The sequence below is a fragment of the Lycorma delicatula genome, chromosome 2 (genome assembly GCF_047948215.1).
Source record: "Lycorma delicatula isolate Av1 chromosome 2, ASM4794821v1, whole genome shotgun sequence".
NCBI lineage: Eukaryota > Metazoa > Arthropoda > Insecta > Hemiptera > Fulgoridae > Lycorma > Lycorma delicatula.
The window spans coordinates 117,172,487-117,190,901 of NC_134456.1; the positions used below are offsets into that span (position 1 = coordinate 117,172,487).

At 31.7% G+C, this 18,415-nt stretch overlaps 2 protein-coding genes and 3 non-coding genes across 5 annotated transcripts in view; 3 read left to right on the forward strand and 2 right to left on the reverse strand.

Moving 5' to 3' along the window:
- Positions 1-18,415, reverse strand: part of LOC142319167 (uncharacterized) — a 122,725-nt gene that overhangs the window by 71,725 nt on the left and 32,585 nt on the right. The gene's annotated exons all lie outside the window — the stretch shown is intronic.
- Positions 2,004-2,076, forward strand: TRNAV-AAC (transfer RNA valine (anticodon AAC)). Its single transcript has one exon. It is a non-coding gene; the product is annotated as a tRNA-Val (tRNA).
- The window catches only part of Nna1 (Nna1 carboxypeptidase), an 80,262-nt gene continuing 69,265 nt past the window's right edge, over positions 7,419-18,415 (forward strand). Inside the window, exon 1 of the mRNA XM_075357611.1 lies at positions 7,419-7,461. Within this exon, the coding sequence (XP_075213726.1) occupies positions 7,419-7,461 (43 nt within the window). The remainder of the gene's footprint in view (positions 7,462-18,415) is intronic.
- TRNAV-AAC (transfer RNA valine (anticodon AAC)) lies at positions 12,243-12,315 on the forward strand. The gene has a single exon. It is a non-coding gene; the product is annotated as a tRNA-Val (tRNA).
- Positions 13,921-13,993, reverse strand: TRNAV-AAC (transfer RNA valine (anticodon AAC)). The gene has a single exon. It is a non-coding gene; the product is annotated as a tRNA-Val (tRNA).

The following is an 18,415-nucleotide window of genomic DNA, read 5'->3' on the forward strand; positions in this document are numbered from 1 at the left end:
TACATTACAAATAAACTAAAAACATTAGTTCTAAAACATAATTTTTCTGCAATCCACCTTGCACAAACTACTATTTCATGTCAATGGCCTAATCCACAACTAAATTTTTCTGTGTTAATGTCAAAATAGATTTCCCATTAACGTAACCTCGAATTCTTGCTAAAAGATTAATTCAAAGAAACTGCCTCATTAACGCTGTTTTGAAAATTTTCAAAAAATAAATCCTATTATAGTACAAGAAAAATTGCGTATTAAATGTAAAAAAAATTCTGTTGGAAGATGCTTATCAAAAAAATTACCATAATTATTTACTTTTTAAGAATGCGATAAGTCAACCCTCCCTTCATGAAAACGGATGTTAAATACCGATAGTACAACTAAAAACAGCTCTTTCTTTTTTTCTTTAAAAAAATCGAATAAAATATCGATTTTATCGTTGACTTAATACTGTAATCTTTAGTTTGATTTATGTATCACAAAAAATTGTCCGAGGCAAAATTTTATAAATTTTCGGTAAATTTTAACTTTTTTTAAGAAAGCGTATCTGCACACGTTTCCAAGATTTTTTCTTAGAAAAATAACAGTTCACCATAATAAATATTTCAGAAAAAAATCAAAACTTATTCAATTTTCAAATTTGTATTTATTTATTTTTATTTTTGTTTTCTAAGCCTAAAATTGATGGAGTTACGTCCAAAATTATCAAATTTTTCAAAATTAATATTGTTACTTGAGTTGATAAAAATGGATGATATTAAAAAAATGTATATTATCGTTTTATTTCAGCATTCTGGTAGACAAATCAAGTGGAATATAACCTGTTTACCACCAGTTAGTTTGAATAGTAAAAAACCGTTTTTTCAATAAAAAGATCATTTTTAGTACAATTTGTAAAATATAAAGCTCCTCAAGATTTTATATCTCAATTATTATGATCAAATACACTATAAGATTACTAAATTTTCTGTAAAATCAGTTTAAATAATTTATTACAATTAAAACCTACACTGTGCCATTTTAGGCACAGAATATGTTTTAATTGTAATGAAAGTTCTACAATACGTAGAACCTTTTGTTTTCGAAGAAATAAAAATTAAAGAAAAAGCTTGCGGTATGAAAAGAAAAAAAATCAATATTCCTTTAAAAAAAGTCTTTGTCCATCAATTTTCACCGTAGAAGACTGAAAAAACAAAACAGTTCGAAATCGAATAACTTCTTGATTATTTACAATTATTTATTAATTTTTTTAACGTTTAGTTTTTTAATAAAAACTAAAAACGTGTGTAGAAACCCTACTTTTGTAAAGACAGCGAAAAAACAAACTTACCTTACAATCAATCTACATCAATTTTCGTCGTGAAAGAACAAAAGGAAATCGAGTTTGTAGAAAACTAACCAAACTTTGGATTTTACAGTTCTATTTGTTTCCCGTGTGAAACTCCTTTAGTTTTACAAGAAATACGCAAGAAAAAGGATTTTTTTTTTAAAAAAAAAGGATAAAATACTGAAGTTTAAAAAAGTATTCTGTCAACTTTTATTAAGCAGAAATAAGCAAAAAACCAAATTAGAGGTTATTTTATAATCTTTAAATAGTGTCTTGACAATTACGATTTAATCGAAGTTTTTTTTAGTTTTTACCAAAAAATGTTTTTAACTATATAATAAATGTCCTCCTCATACATGAAGATAGGTTCATCGCATTTTTAAAAATTAATTTTGAACAGAGACAAGAATATTTTTCGTATTACAATTTTCGACAGTTTTCTGATTTTTTCAACGTATTTTAACGTATTTGCATATCTACTTTTTACTTCAAGACGAAAGATAAAGTTGAATGGAGAAACAAAATAAATAAAAGAAAAATATTTGGATTCAGAATTAATATGTAGTAGTTAAAATTAACAATATTGATTGCAGCAGTATTTAGAAAGAAAATTAAATAAAGAAAAAACAAATTAGGTTATCAATACCTATATACAAATATTTAGTTCACTGCTTTTCAAGTTTCCGTGGTGTAGCGGTTATCACGTCTGCCTAACACGCAGAAGGTCCCCAGTTCGATCCTGGGCGGAAACAATTTTTTTTTTACACTAATGTGCTAATTTACCCAAGGAAATGGTTACGTAATGAACAAATTACATAAATTTTCTTGGTTAATGATCAATAATGTACATTTTTAATAATGTCCAAATAATCTTAATATCCACTGTATCTCGTGAAAAATAAAACCTTATTTCTTTTAATCATATAACAACATTATTTTTTACCAAAATTATAACCAGCAACTACTGTTGTTTTAAAATTATTTTATGTATAAAATACATAAAATTTTTTATGTAATCTTTGTAATTAAATCAATTTAATCGGAGATATTTTTTGGGATATTTATTTTCTTAATTAAAAAATTCAATAAAATATTTTTTTTGTTATTAAAATAATATACAGAGATGAATCAAAATGTTATTTTATAATAATAATAATAATAATAATAATAATAAAAAAATGTAATATTGACTAACATTTTAAAGAAAACAAAAGTATACAAACGACAATAAAATGTGATGTGTATTATACAATTACTATGTAATAACTATAATTATGTGTAATGTAATTATAATATAATATTTATATTATAAAGTAACATTAACAACAAAAAACAAAGCAAAGAAATATGCAAAATTATATAATTTCTTAGATAATAAAACAAAGTTATATAGAATTATGTTTTTATAGCTAAAGATTTAATTTCATTACATTTATTTTGTTATTTTAACGAGTTAATTTATGGGAAATTTACAGCATTACTTCGTTTTTGAAAAGGGTTTTAATTTTTTTCAAGTAGTGGTGGTTTTATTATCGATCAACGGTAAAAAAAATTAAAAATTTGTTTTTTTGCCGTACTTATAACACTCCAAAAATCCTAAATTATCGTTTCAACTTTTTTTCCATTTCCTCTTCTTCTTCGCATTGCGAAGAACAAATTAAACGCTTAAAATGAACAAATTTTTATATTTGTTCTTATAAGAGCTTATCAGTATGTTAGGAGAGAATCGGCAATAAAATAAACCCAATGGTTATTTGCAATTTACTTAATGAAAATTTAATGATTTCAGAAAATAAATACAGCATAAAGAAAGCGCAAGTAGCTTCATTAAGATCAATTATTACAATTTTTTTACTTAATTAAAAATATTCAAAATAAAATCCCTGCTAGTTCCTACACATTTTTATTCGATTAGACCCTTTATTTTATTTTAAATTTAGCCGTTTAAAAATATGAAACCACAATTTTTGGATTGTCTTTGAAAAAATCTGTACCGTATACCCAATTTATAAGCATTTCGGTAATACAATAGAGTGTCGATTTGAAGATTTAAACAATATTATAATAGTTATAAAATTATTAATTAATTAAAATGAAATTTTCATTCATTACATGTAATTAAAATACAATTACCTTTGTTTATAATTATAAAAACTTTTTAATCTACAGAACTTAAGGGGTTTTGTATAATTGCGTGACATTACAGACATAATTAGTTAAAGGTGGGTTTTCTTTTAACATTAGTTACAGTACTAGTTTCCTTAAAGCTGTACTTAAACACGCACGGATAAATGTGTACATTCATAGATAAAAAAAATAGACGATTTATGATTTTTTTTTTTAAACAAATACTTTACTTACAATAACTCTTCTCGTAATAGTACAAAAAAAATACTAGTAAAATTAAAGACGATGGCAGGAATCATTCCTCGTGTTTTATACGTTTTCGTACAAGGAAGTAATGTAATCGCGAAAAATTTCAGTTTTCAGATTTCAACGGAAATATCCATTTTGACCATCGCTGAATCCATTTTGAGTAGTTTCGGCGTGACGTCTGTACGTACGTACGTAGTACATAACTCAAAAACGATTAGCCGTATAATGCTGAAGTTTTGCATTTAGGACTGCTGTATTATCTAGTTGTGTACTCCTCTCCTTTTGGTTTTGCAATCGACTGAACCAAAAGTGTCCAAAAAGATCAAATAAAAATACAGTCAATTTGTATTTTTATTTGAAAATCCTTACCTACCGATTGATGTTTTTTCCATATGTTAGGGGTGATGAGGAAAGCTTAACTCGAGATTAGAATTTTCTTGTACGACTTACCGTTTTGGAGCTGTAGCTTGTGAAAGTGTGAAAATGTTACTATTAAGATTATTGACCTGTGAATTAGGCACGTGTTCGAAACCGGTCTAGTCGCTGAACAATGCCGATCTCCCCGGCTACAGTAACAATAGGACCGCTGCGTTGCCATTGTACCGCTATAAATCTGGAATGCTAAGTCGTACAAGAAAATTGTCTAAATAAAAGTTGTCTGTTTTTTTGAGATTAACAACTTTTCCAAATGCAATATAGACGAAAAACAATTTTTTCCGGTGAAAAAACCGAAAAAACACGTTTTTTACAACTTCAGCGCCACCTAGTATTTAAATTTCAAATTATACGGTATAACTTCACAAACATTAATTGTAGAGGAGAATGTCCTCTACATTTTTTGTTTGTAAAACTTTTCTCTAAAATGCATAGATTCAGAGAAAAACGCATTTCAAAACCATTTTGAGTTTTTCAAAAATCTATGGGAGGGGGATGTTACAAATCTGGAGTTAAGCTTCCCTCATCATCCCTAACGCATGGACAAAAGATCAATCAGGTAAGGATTTTCAAATACAGCCTATTTTGATGACAAATTGCCTGTACTAAAACTCCAAAAAAAATTAGATTTTGGAAGGCACATCGATTCGAATCAGACTTTAATAATGTAAATTTTTATTTCTACTTTGTTTTTGTTTTTTTTTTGTTTTTATTAATTTATATTTGTTCTTTTATCAATGTTTAACTTGATATCAATTAAAGTTATTATACACTGGCATTTTCCTAATTTTTTCTACACAAAAAAACCGTAAAAAATTCTCAGAATTAATCTGATATAATTTATATCTCTGGATAAGATAAAATTAAAAAAAAAAAATTAATTAGGAGTATTATTTAATATCTTAGTTACCAGTTTACAATCTAAAACTGTTGAGGAGATTAATAAAGAAAATATGTTTTTTCTGATTTTCTGTACTTATTAGCAAAGAATGAAAATATTGAATAATTTCGGAAACGAAAGTAATCTTTTTTTTTGAACTGCTGAAGCTTTTACATTCCTTAAACTTTGAAGCTAAAACTTAAGATATTTTTTTAAAAGCTATTAAAATAATCCATCCGAAGTACAATATTTATGTTTGAGATTATATTTTATATTTTAATAACAACTAAATAAAAATCAGGTATTTGTTTACTTTATTAACCGTTTAAAAAGCTCAAATAATTTTTAAAGTTTGTAATTAAACCCTGAGTAGAATAATCATTAAACAGCTTGTACAATAAGAGAAGTGAAGGTTGATACATTTTAAAGAGAAGTTGCAATATAGTGGTTAGGAAATCCTTTGTAATAACATCAAACGAATTACATTCCATCAAGACTATTGTCGATCTCTGGCTTTTTGTTTGTTATTTTCTAACGACATGACGTGTAAAACTTAATTCCTACCGTAACAAAGAATTATAGCATCATTCGTAGAATTGCAATTATCTTCGTAATCGCTTAATGACAAATATTTTTCCTCACTTCCATTGGGAGCTTTCGAAACACAACATTTCTTGAAGGATTTTTTAATTAATTCATCCCGTATTTCTGATCAGATTGCAATAGTCCACTTACAAATCTGTATCAAAAATGGTTTCTTAATTTTATCTGATTATGTAGTCTCGTGTATTATGTTGGCCAACTAATTTGTATTGTGTTTACTTTTGCTTTCCAACGGGCCACACTTCCTCATTCTAGCTAGTATAAAATAACTTATACTTTTGTATGAATTTTCATCGGTGGAGTACGGTATGTTTCCAAATCAGACTTAAATTGCTGTTGAACACGATATTACTAATAATTGTGTACAACATTCATGAGAGATAAGGATTAAACACAAAGTATCATTTTTGGAAAACGTCTCGTACATAAATGATCATATGAATGAATTACTGTATTTTCTTAATTGTTAATCTTGGTGTTCGGTTCCTGGAAAAACCCCGGTTACAAATATATCGTACTAAAAGAGACAAGTTAATAAAGTATAAATTTCTTAAATCAATTGTTTTGGTATAAGTAATCAGATATGACAAACAGAGATGCGTAGGACATAGAATTGTGGGTTAAAAGTTTAAAACAGGTGTGTAGTTATAAGCATTAATTAATTTTTAGACGTGTTATTATTACTAATAAAAACAAATATTCTCTGTTCTTTGTATTGGAAATTACAACAGTTGTTAATAATAAGTAGGCTTGTTAAGACGTCAAGTGAATGCAGAAAACCTCCTCGCAGTCAAGCTCGTCGTCTCCCGTTTTATCTATTAAGTTCATAGACAAAGAGGCACCAATAATCCAAATGAATTATTGGTGACTCTTGTGAAAGCGATGAAACATACTTGTAGAATGCTAAACTTAAGCTGGTCTACAGTAATTGACATCAGGAAAATCGAATACGAAGCAGAGGCTAGTGGTTCTCAAATTCAAATGCCAAAGAAATATACTCCTCATAATAAATATGAAATAGTTGATTTCGACAGGTGTGTTATTTGAAGAGAATTTCCTAAATATTTCCAATTCTATAAGAAAATTCCTATTATACGAAAATTACACAATTTTTATCTCGAGGAACTGAATTTTATCGCTAGTAGGGAAACAATAAGAAAAATTATAAAATCTATGGGTTTTCAATTCAGGAAGTGCAGAAAACAAAATTCTGATTTTGTGTGGGTGAATGATGTAATCGTTTAGATTATCTGAGAAAAATTGTAACTTCAGAGCATAAGAGACCGGTTGTATACTTAAATGGAACTTGAGTTCACACACATTATATGACAAATTGTATTTAGTCATAGATAACGCACCTTATAATAATAAATTAAAAAAATAAACCTCCATCATCCAATTCATTGAAAAAAGATATTTAAGAATGGTTCTAAAAAGATAAAATTAACTACGATCTAGATCTAACAAAAAAAGAACTTTTAGAAATTGTCAAACTACACCGCCCAGAACCACAATATGAATTAGACAAAATACTAAATAAAGTAATTACATTGCCACCTCACCATCCAAATCTTAACCCAGTTGAATTTATCTGGAATTTAGTTAAAAAAATTCCAGACCGCAATATGTCCCACATGTCATTAATAGAACTGAAAGTTGTTACATTAGATGCAATTTCGTCAATTATTGTAGAAGACTGGAAAAATTCAGTGTCGAAAGTTCAGAGATAATGGATTTTTACTGGAAAACAAATGCGTTAATGGAGAAAGATGCCATTGAAAGCATAATTATAAATTAGGGATGGACGATGATGAGACACCAGGTAGTGAAGACCAATTGGAAAGTAATTCCGATAGAAGTGAAACGAGGGTTATTGGCCGTCACAGAAGATAGTTCTACGGAAACTGCACATGAGGTTAATATAAAAATATTATTTTATTTGTTATTCCGCAGCTATAAACGTTTACTTAATTAAATTATTATAATTAATCGCAGGTTAAATTTTTCATTTATGAATACAGTATGTAATCAATATTTAATTGCGCTATTACCGTAGTCAGAAAGAGATTACAGGTTCAAAAAATACAGTAACATAATTTAAACGGACAACACTTTCTTGTTCAGAACAGATTGACAAGCATTCCTTTTACAGTACGACTGAGCCCAGACTGTACTGTTGTGTTATATCTCCATCTCTGCCTATAGCCAAACAAACAACTGTGCTGCGGTCCTCCCCAAATATGAATATGAACTTCGCCTTGTCTTGTAAGTGCACATTGTAAGTGAACATCTTTATGTGTATATATTCCCGTGACCGGACAGATCAGAACTTGACAAAACAGAAAATGAAGAAACAGAACGCTGAACAAACAGAACATATTATATTTACATTCGTCTAATTTCAATCGATTAAATAAAATGCTTAATTAAATTATTTAATATTATATAATATTAATTATTTAATATTTCGATCGAATTATATTTTACGATCGATCGAGAGCTTTAAGCGATTTTTTATGTGCCATCGTGCATTCATCCCAAACAATGAGTTTACATTTTTGTAATGCTTTTCCCATACAGGATGCTTTGGAAATATTGCACGTGGGAGTTTCGATGATTTGCATGTTTAATGGCAACTTCAGAGCTAATGCGCAGTCCTTCCACCTGGTAACAATGTCGCAGCTATTCCAGACGAAGCAAGAGCTAAGGCTATGTCATTTTTTGATCGAACCGTTGCTAGAATCTATATAATGAGGAATGTTTTCCCAGTTCCTCCTAGCGCATCCAAGAAGAAGGTCCCCCCAACTTCGTCATTTATCATTTGCATTATGCGATCATAAATGCCTTTCTGTTCACGCGTTAATTTGGGAATGTTTGATTAGACTTATGACTGAAGATCACCAATGTTGTAACTCTGTTCACGGCGTAAATCCACATCAAATGAAGCAATCGCAGCTGGCATTCCCAATTGACTAAGAACTTTATTTGCATTAGCTAAGCACTTGTCTTCAATATTTATCAATGTTTCGTTGTAAATGCCTTCTGTAAATTCAGACAAAGTGAATATTTAACCTAACAAAGGATTTTTTGGTCATTATGTAGGGATATTATTTTCTGTGTATTTGGTTATTTCGACTTTTTTTGTTTGCATAGTCTTAAGTCTATCTGGGCTATAAGAAAGTTGGGTATTTTAATTTATTTACTGTAAGTCATCCTTCTTGGTGGCTTTTCTTTTTGTTTGCTGTTTTTTTTTTTTTTTTTTTTTTTTTTTTTTTTAATAAAATACAGATGTTTTAGCTGTTAAATGTAATTCAAAGAAATTTGTTTCTTAATCAGCTGTGATTTTGTTTTATTAGCCTCTTATTTATTAAAAAACTGTACAAATTAAAAATAGATAGATAGATTTATTAAAAATAGATGAAAACAATATCTTTGATGCGGGTTATATATCGTGATAAATTTTTTTTATCGTGTTTTTGTTTTTTAATAAAATACAGATGTTTTAGCTGTTAAATATAATTCAAAGAAATTTGGTCGTTGTGTTCACTGAAATATAGAAATACTGTATTTCTATATTTCAGTGGTTGTGTTTGACAGCGGCCATCTTGCATTGATCTGATTGGTTTTCCTTTGTTTACATTTCCAAATTAAAAATAGATAGATAGATTTATTAAAAATAGATGAAAACAATCTTTGATGCGGGTTATATACGAGCTAAAATTTGAGCTCAATCATTTGATCTCAAATCTCAGAACATTTTGAGATTTTGAAGCGTAGTACACAAACGAACTTAACATTTTTATATATATAGATACATAAAATACGAGTATATACATAATATATGTATATTATGTATATATACATAATATATGTATATTATGTATTTATTATACATAATATATATTGTCTATAAACGTTAAAATTTGATTAATTTCTTTAAGTGTGATTAATTTTTTCAAATCACCTGTTTTAGTTTTTTCAGGTATTAATTAATGATACTATATATTTCTGAATTAAAAATGGTAATCTACATTAAAATAGCTCTAATAAGCAGTATGCTGGAATGTATATTGATAATAAAAAATATTAGAGTCTACCGGCTGGATTAGATCTCGTCATGTTCTGGAGTCGGTATACTAGGTCGAGTCCTCCCTAATGTCCTGGTGTTGTTTATCTTTCTACCTGAGCTACCTTCTGACTAATTACCTGATCTGATCTACCTGATATGAACTACCGAATCTGTCCAGTTAGGTAGATAGGTCCTTTGGAGGGAACGGGTCTCTCCGATGATGGCATAAAGAACCCTCAAGGTATGAGCGGGTCGTGAACTGAAGGATGTGCGAAACGTATATCTGGAACTGTTAGATTAGGGACAGGATGGGTAGCTCCTTAGCGGAAGGACATAGCGGCTATCCGGAAGAGGAAGGTCGGTGTGTTCTAATGAAGTTGGGGAGACCCCGGTGGGAGAGCCCTAGAGCCCTAGGGTGGACAGAGACAGCTGCCACGACACTCTCCGAGGTGACTGTGTTTTACTTAACGGCGTGGACCGGTTGCCTTTGGGGTGTTAAAAAAAATGTAGGTAGGTCCAGTCCAATCACGTCCAGTCCGGGTCAGATTAGGTAAGTCATATAAGGTAGTTTGTCAGAAGGTAGGTCAGGTAGGTAGGTCCAGTCCACCCCCGACGGGGAGTCTTATTCTTTGAGACTTCGGGGGTTGGCGTCCCCACGGGGCTAGCTTCTACAGTTTTTCTTCCCACTACACACTGAGCTGCAGAATACTTTACAATGTACATATATACTACACCAAGAACACTACACAAATTACAACATATACATTTACTCAACTACACAACAACCTCCAACACAGTTTTCTTTTACGTTTACACTCGGTGGTGTTGCGACATCTTACGAAACGCAACCGTAACCTAAGGTGGGAACTATCGTGCCGATGGGTGAATGGCTCGAACGATATCCTCTGAACACGTATGAGGACCTCTGAACAGGTATGCACCTGTAGGTGCCATACAACATGTAGGTGCCGTACCCGACGTCTGGTGCAGCATATAAATGTTGACACTCCGTCATTCTTTCCATCATATCCGTGTTCATATCCTCCGTGGAGAATAAACCTGGTAAATTTTACTTTTGACCTTACGATATACAATAAACAATCAACACTACCTACTGTCTTCCAGCAAATGTTTCAGTGTGTTCTCTCCAAGATGAACCCAGATGCGGTGATATACACTGATGGGTCGAAACAAAACGATACCGTTGGTTGTGCTTTTGTTGTCAATGAAAGAACTTATATGTTTGGCCTACCAGGTATTACGAGTGTGTTCACCGCTAAACTGCTCGCTATAAATAAGGCTCTAAATATCATTAGCCCTAAATATAGAACATTCTTGTAGTGTAGTGCTCTCCAGGCGTTAGGAAATGTTTATTCCAAACATCCTATCGTCATTGAAATTTACAACGCAATCGCCGAGTTGAATAATCGCAATACAGAAGTAAGTTTTTGCTGGGTCCCTAGCCACGTAGGGATTCCAGGTAATGAACAAGCAGATTATGCTGCCAAAGAATCATGTATTCAGCCTCCTTTCACCACTCGAGTTACTACCTCTGATTTTATTAATCGTGTAAAACAATCACTGAGAGCAAGGTGGCAAGGTGACTGGACGACTACCGTTGATAATAAATTCCGGCAGATTTAAGATTCTGTGTTGCCATGGGACTCCTCATATAGAAAAACTCGACGTGAAGAAATACTCCTCTACCGATTGCGGATAGGACATATGAGGGTCACACATGAGCACCTGTCAGGAGGTCACGCACCCCTATGCACACGATGCAACTGCCGCATGACTGTATATGACTCATAGACTGCATATGTTATGCGGCGTTGCGTCGTAAATTTAATCTACCCAGAAACATCCGCGTGGTATCTTGTACAATGATAATGAAATTTTGAACCGGATGTTTCTGTTTTTGCGGAATACTAGTTAACTGCAAACAATTTAATATTGTCATGTATATTTTTTATGCTAGAAGGGTTTTCAATAATTTTTTCCATACTTTCAATTTTGATTTTTTTGGTTCTATGTCCTTAATTTTATTATCCGAGTAGGGAGCCTTTTGCACACACTATCGGAATTAGTTAAATTTTATACAGTTTCCCTTTTCTATTATTTTAGCTTTTATATTTTAAAAACTTTGTCTGTGATATTAGTTTTGAGTTTTATTTCACCTTTTTAAGTTAGTTTTAAATTTCTTATTATATAATTTACATTAGTTTTAAGCCTTATTTATTTTTATTATTTCAGTGTTATTTTACCTTTTTATTAAAAAAAATTCCGGGCGATGATAATGCCAGGCGTTTACCGTCCCCAAAAAACAAAAATAAAAATAAGTCTAGTCTCCATACATCTAAATCGGTTCAGCCGTTCAGTTGCTACAGTGGAACATAGTATATACCCTAAAATATATTACTACACTCCTTTATGAGCAGTCGTGTAATTAGGGAAAACATGCATACGTACAAAAGTTTTTATGTCTGGAAGAACCACAAATCTGTTTACTAGTTTAAAGAGAACTAAATACCCCTGTTAACAAGGGTTGTAAACAAGTTTCCGTGGTGTAGCGGTTATCACGTCTGCCTAACACGCAGAAGGTCCCCAGTTCGATCCTGGGCGGAAACATGTTTTTTTTTATTCTAACTAAGAATGATAATAAAAAAAGATGTCAAATTGTTTTTTAAGGAACCGTTCCGTTTACTAAAAATTTATATAATTATTAATTCCAGAAATGTTAACACAAATATATATATATATATATATATATATATATATATATATATATATATATATAAGTATAATTAAAAGCAAGTATAATTAAAAGCATACAAAATTTCTCCAAAAAAGACGAAACATTTATATACGTGTATAATAAACTACACATACACTCTTATTTTATCTTTAATAAATAAACGATTGTTTTAAAAAAAAAGGAAGGAAAAACTATTTACTTATGTTATATATATTATATAGGATTTTCTAACCAAGAAGTAAACAGAAATAAAAGTGAAGAGGTAGCATATTGGTATTTAGCGTGAAGGACCCGGGTTCCAATCCTAGTCAGACATGGTATCTTTTCTATGAAAAGATACCATGTCTACGTTACCAATTCCCATCGGACTAATGTATCTGTTGATCGCAGCTATTTCATAAGAAAAAAAAGAAGTAAAAATGGAATTTCGTAGATAATGTTTAAGAAATGTAGAAATCTAGATTTCGTAGCTATCTATTAAGAAATGTAGATATCTAGGTAAATGTCTAGATTGTTTTGTTTTTTTTTTAATTAACTCTCAAACCGCACTTGTTAGAACTAATATAATTTTACAATTTATAATAAAGGGGCTTTTACCTTTTGCTTTTTTTTTACTAACAATTTCAAACTATTTCTCTAAAGAATTTACAATGACTTAATTTAAATCTTTCATTTATCAAATTTCATATTTAAATTAATTAAATGATATTCATATTTATTTAATAAAATTATTTTTATTAATACATTCAAGTGTATATACTATTTTTTGTTTTTTAATTTTCCAAGAATATATATTTCAAAAAAAAAATATTTTCTTTATTTAATAGAAAAATTGAAATCGTGCGTATAAAATTATCAAAAAGTTATACACATATATTATATGTATATGATTTTTTGTTTACATATATGTATATAATTTTGTAAATCAGTCAGTTGACAAGCAAAACAAACTAATAAAGTCGGTTTTATATTGTACAAGCAGAAAACAAAGAGGATAAAAGTAACAAGTAAATTCATAAAATCGATTAACTTAAATGCAATTTATTTCAGTTTATTTTTCTCTTAATTGGTTAGAATTAAATATAATAAAAAGACATATTTTACTTAAAAATATTACCTATATTAATTTCTTGGGTTAACCAACCAACTACACAAACTTATAAATTACACAACGTTTCACTTAGAATTCTCTAAGCTTCCTCAGGTGACAATACACCTTCATACAAAATTTTCTTACATTACTATATATATACAAAAACGAGTTTACATATTTGTAAATGTTTCGCAACAGTTTTGCGTGTTTTTTTTCCATAAGTATTGTAAATTTTTGTTTCTAATCAGCAACACATCACAAAAATTACATACGTGTTGACATAATTTAGGGAACTCTGATTTTTGTAGTGTAGATTTTTAATTCGTGATATTTTTTTTAATCCGAATTATTACTTCAGTTAAAACTAAAATAGTTAAAAAAAATTTGTTTCCGCCCAGGATCGAACTGGGGACCTTCTGCGTGTTAGGCAGACGTGATAACCGCTACACCACGGAAACATGACTTCACCGCATTAATTTGTTTAAATATAGGTCTCTATGTTGCTTTACCCTACGAAAAGGTAAAAACAATATTTTTGAGTTGACAGATGCACTTTCGAAATTTTTACTAAGAAGAAAGAATATATCATGTCTTACTTAAATAAATGAGGTTTGATATTTGATTCCTGTTTTAATCATAGGCGAAATACGATTAAAATTGTTTAATGTTTTTCATAAGCATTTTTTATTAAACCTACACGCAATTTGATTTTACCAGAATTAACGGATTTTTATTTCCCATTTGTACTCTTCCTTAATTTATTTTACAGCTAAAAATTATCTCTAAAGTCAGACTTACAGATTTGAATATTTATTTTGTATTTTGAGAATACTTAAAAAAAGAATCGCGTTTCAATACTACCGTTATCATTAGCAATAAAATGTTATAAGTTTTAAATAATTAAAAATAATTGTTAAAAATTTACAACCTTTTCGGTTATTCACTAAGAAAGTTATTTAAATTTTCTTATTTATTAAAACTACAATAGTATATGATTATTATTATATATTTCATTAGATAAGACAATGTTGTAAATTTAAAAAAATTCTGTTTAATAATAATGGACTTCCCGAGGGGACTGCATGTGAGGCTAGAGTGATGAGGTGATGCGAGCACCTCGTGCGAGGCTGGATAATCATTACCATCAACTGATAACAAACGGGGTGCCCCTGGGGCGCTGTTTTTGGAAGTGCAATCTTATCAAAAGCGTTCTTATAATATCTCTGAAAACTACGGTCCGATTTTCAAAATTTAATTTTAGTTGTAGTTTTCAAAATTTAATTTAATTCCGGGCGATGATAATGCCAGGCATTTACCGCCCCCAAAAAACAAAAATAAAAATAAGTCTAGTCCAATCAAAGTGTTAGATTAGGCAAGTCATTGTGGAGTTTTTATATAATATAAATGCGTGCCTGGAGGACGGTGTATTCCAAGGAAGGTGGAGGCGACAACGCTTAGTACTGACCCACAAGCCTGGCAGGAAGTTGACACTCCACTGTCAATGATTGATACGACTGCCAAGATTTTGGAAATATTGATACTTCAGCTACTATCCTGCGCGATCAAAGAAGCAGGTGGAATCCATGACCGACAAGAAGGGGCAGATCTGTGTTGGACGCGGTGTCTACGGGCGTGGAATGGCAGAAAGGATTATGGCGGCTCGTCGGAGACCATCCAAAGACAAGATGTGCGGGCTTGTGACTTTGGATGTAAGAAACGCCTTTAATTGCGTTAAATAGACTGCGATCATCAGTGCACTGAGGACAATCTGTGTTCCTCAATATCTTGTGAGGATCATCTGTGCCTATTTAAAAGTAAGAAGGATGATATATGAGCTTCATGATCGAGTGCTGGAACTGGAAGTGAATAGGGGAGTTCTTCAGGGGTCGGTTCTCGGGCCGACCCTCTGGGTCATACATAGCCGAGACTCTGCCAAATTGTAGAGGACCAGGTCAACAACGGAGGAAACTACTGACGGAGTGGCCGATGCCACACTCTTATACGGTGCTGAAGTCTGGGCAGATGTTGTTGTGTAAGGAAGATATAAGGGAGCATTGGAGTCCTTTCATAGAAAATGCTGTCTACGAGTGGCGGCTACTTACAGGACCGTATCCCGGGAGGCGGTTGAAGTGATAGCTGGGTTGCTCCCAATTGACCTAGAGATAACTAAACAGTTACGCAAACCCGGACCACTGATTGCTGCTGAAGAGAATCGTATAATTTGGATATTACGGAGGAGTTGACAGGAGTGTGACAGGAGAGGTGGATCTACAGTGCATAAGGCAGGTGGACATGTAGATTAATTGTGGATTTTGGTGGATGGGTCCGGAGAACCCATGGCTTGATGGATTTCAATTTAACGCAGCTTCTGTCGGGCCGTGAGGGCTTTAGAATTTTATATAGATCTGGGCTCCATTACACGGATAATTGCCCTGTTTGTAGAACTGAAGAGACGTCTTATTATGTCTTTTTCCGGTGTCCCAGTTTTAAATTAGAGCGTGGCGAAGTCTTGGACACGTTGGGCAGGAGAGACATGTTCTTACATGAAGACTTCGAGCAGATTGTGTTAGAACTGGGACGCAGTGGCGAGATTTGCCAAAGTAGTTGTAGACAAACTGCTTGTCGTTGAAGAAAGCCGAAGGGGGGCTACGAGCTGAAGGGTTGCTGTGCGGCGGACAGGACTACGATTGAGTGTCTAGGGGCCCCCCGACCTTGCGGGGGTCGACTGGATGCAATGCAGCCGTGGTCACTCCACTGGCACGGGTCAGTAGGTAAGTTCCCCTCTTCTGAAGCTTAGACTGTGAACGTCCTGGTAAGTTCTGTGTATGTGGTAAGTACCTGAGAGTGTGAATGATGTTGGCTGTATGCGTGCGTGTAGGTGAATGGCGTGTATCTGTACCGCAATTTGTTTGACTGTTGTGTGCGTTTGGTGTTTACCTGTGAGAGCCGACTGTGTGTGTGGGCGCAATTGTGCTTTGCTGTGTCGTAGTGTTGCTTGTGTTTTGTATCTTTGTGTTGAGTGTGTGATTGTATTGGTGTTCCTTGATTGCGGTGTCCGATTGTGTGAGCGGGCGTTTCCCCCTTGCTAAAGTAATGCTGCATAAGCGGTTTCCAGAAGGGATGGAGTTTTAGTCGGTAGTGCGCAGGAACACATACGCACCTAATATTTTGCGGAACCTGTTACCGAGCCCGACACTGCCTAGACGCCCATGAATGGGGTTCCTCCATCTCTATAAAAAAAAAGATTAAGCAAGTCATATTAAGTAGATCATATCAGGTAGTTTGTCAGAAGGTTGGTCAGGTAGGTAGGTCCAGTCCAAGTGCTACCGGCCTGGCAAGCCGGTAGTGGTTATTGCATTTGCTCATAAACACAACAAAACCGGTAGCTGGAAAACTGGTGGGAGAAAATATTAATTACTTTCATATATTATATACGTAATAACTGAAATAAAACAAACATTTTTTTTGTAATATTCAGTACTACATTTTATAAATAGGAAAGCTGGAATATATATATATTGCCAAATATTTGTGCCAAATTTCAACTTTTTTGGTCAATAAGTTACCAAGGTATGAGGCAAAACCGTTTAAAAGTAACGTTGAATATCCTCGTCCCTCCTGTTAAACCCAATTTTTTTTAAACTTTGTAATTTTAAAAACTTAACCAGCACTTTCATTAAATTAAGAATCAATATTTTACGACCACTATAAGAAAAAAAAATCTAAAATGGTGAAAACTGTCCATTCTCTTTTTTTTAATTTCATCAAAGGTTTAATACTCTACGTAAAGAAATTTTTTGAGTCATTTTTGAAGAATTTGTATTGAAGCAATCCGGAAATAATAATAAAACTACAAGTCAACACATCTAAGCATTTTCAGAAAATTTCTATATATTTTTTTCTATTTTTTGTACCAGAGGGACTTTAAATCCCCTTGAAATTTACAAAAACCCTAATGCTGAAAACTGTTTCCAATAATAAACTTTCTCTTTACAGCTATGCTGCTGTAAGAAATGTAGTCATAGTCTAATAAAATAAATACACGAAAAATAAAATCAAAAATAAATCGGGACCATAAAAAAAAGCTTACAACAAAGTTGTTATACTTTCTGCGATTGATTATTTATTCTTATATCGTGAAAAAATAATTATACATGAAAAAGTTACCTAAAGTAAACGTTTTTGGAATGGGCGTAATTTATGATGAAGTTTATCGTAAAACTATCATTATATGTTTAAATAAACTAAAAAACGTTTTAAAATTTTAAAAAAACAAAACAAAACTGTTTTTTTATTTTTTCTGCTTCTTCACCTCCAAAATCATCTTCCAATAATTTTTTTGATTTTTCTACGTTACTATTTTAAATGGAAGAAACTAAAAAAGGATTCCTCTAAAAAATGTATAACTAATAAAAAGTTACCTGAGATTTCTTTTTTTATGGAGGGGGAATTATTAAGAACTATCTTTCTCATCCCATAAAAAAGGATGCTGCATGGGTGGGTTTGTTGTTTGTGCTCACATTTTTATTTTAGCTGCTATTGGCGCAGAGCGAACCAATGGTGGTGCGCTGGGCGGCTGCACGCATCGCACGAACGATTCATTCTTTCGAACGATTTAACTAAAATTGTATTTTTGTTTTAGGAATAAAAAAGGAAAACATTAGGGTTAGAGCTGTGTTACAAAAATCACAACTCAAGAGACAGATAAATATGTTCAGGATTTTTAAGCGTTTCATTGTAAATGTTTTTGTAGTAGTTAGTACGCTAAATTTATGAACGTTATTTAGTTACAATTTGTCAAAAACATTTATCAAAATCATGTGTAATGAAACATAAACCATGTAACATTTTCCATTTTACATTCCACTTTACATGGCCGT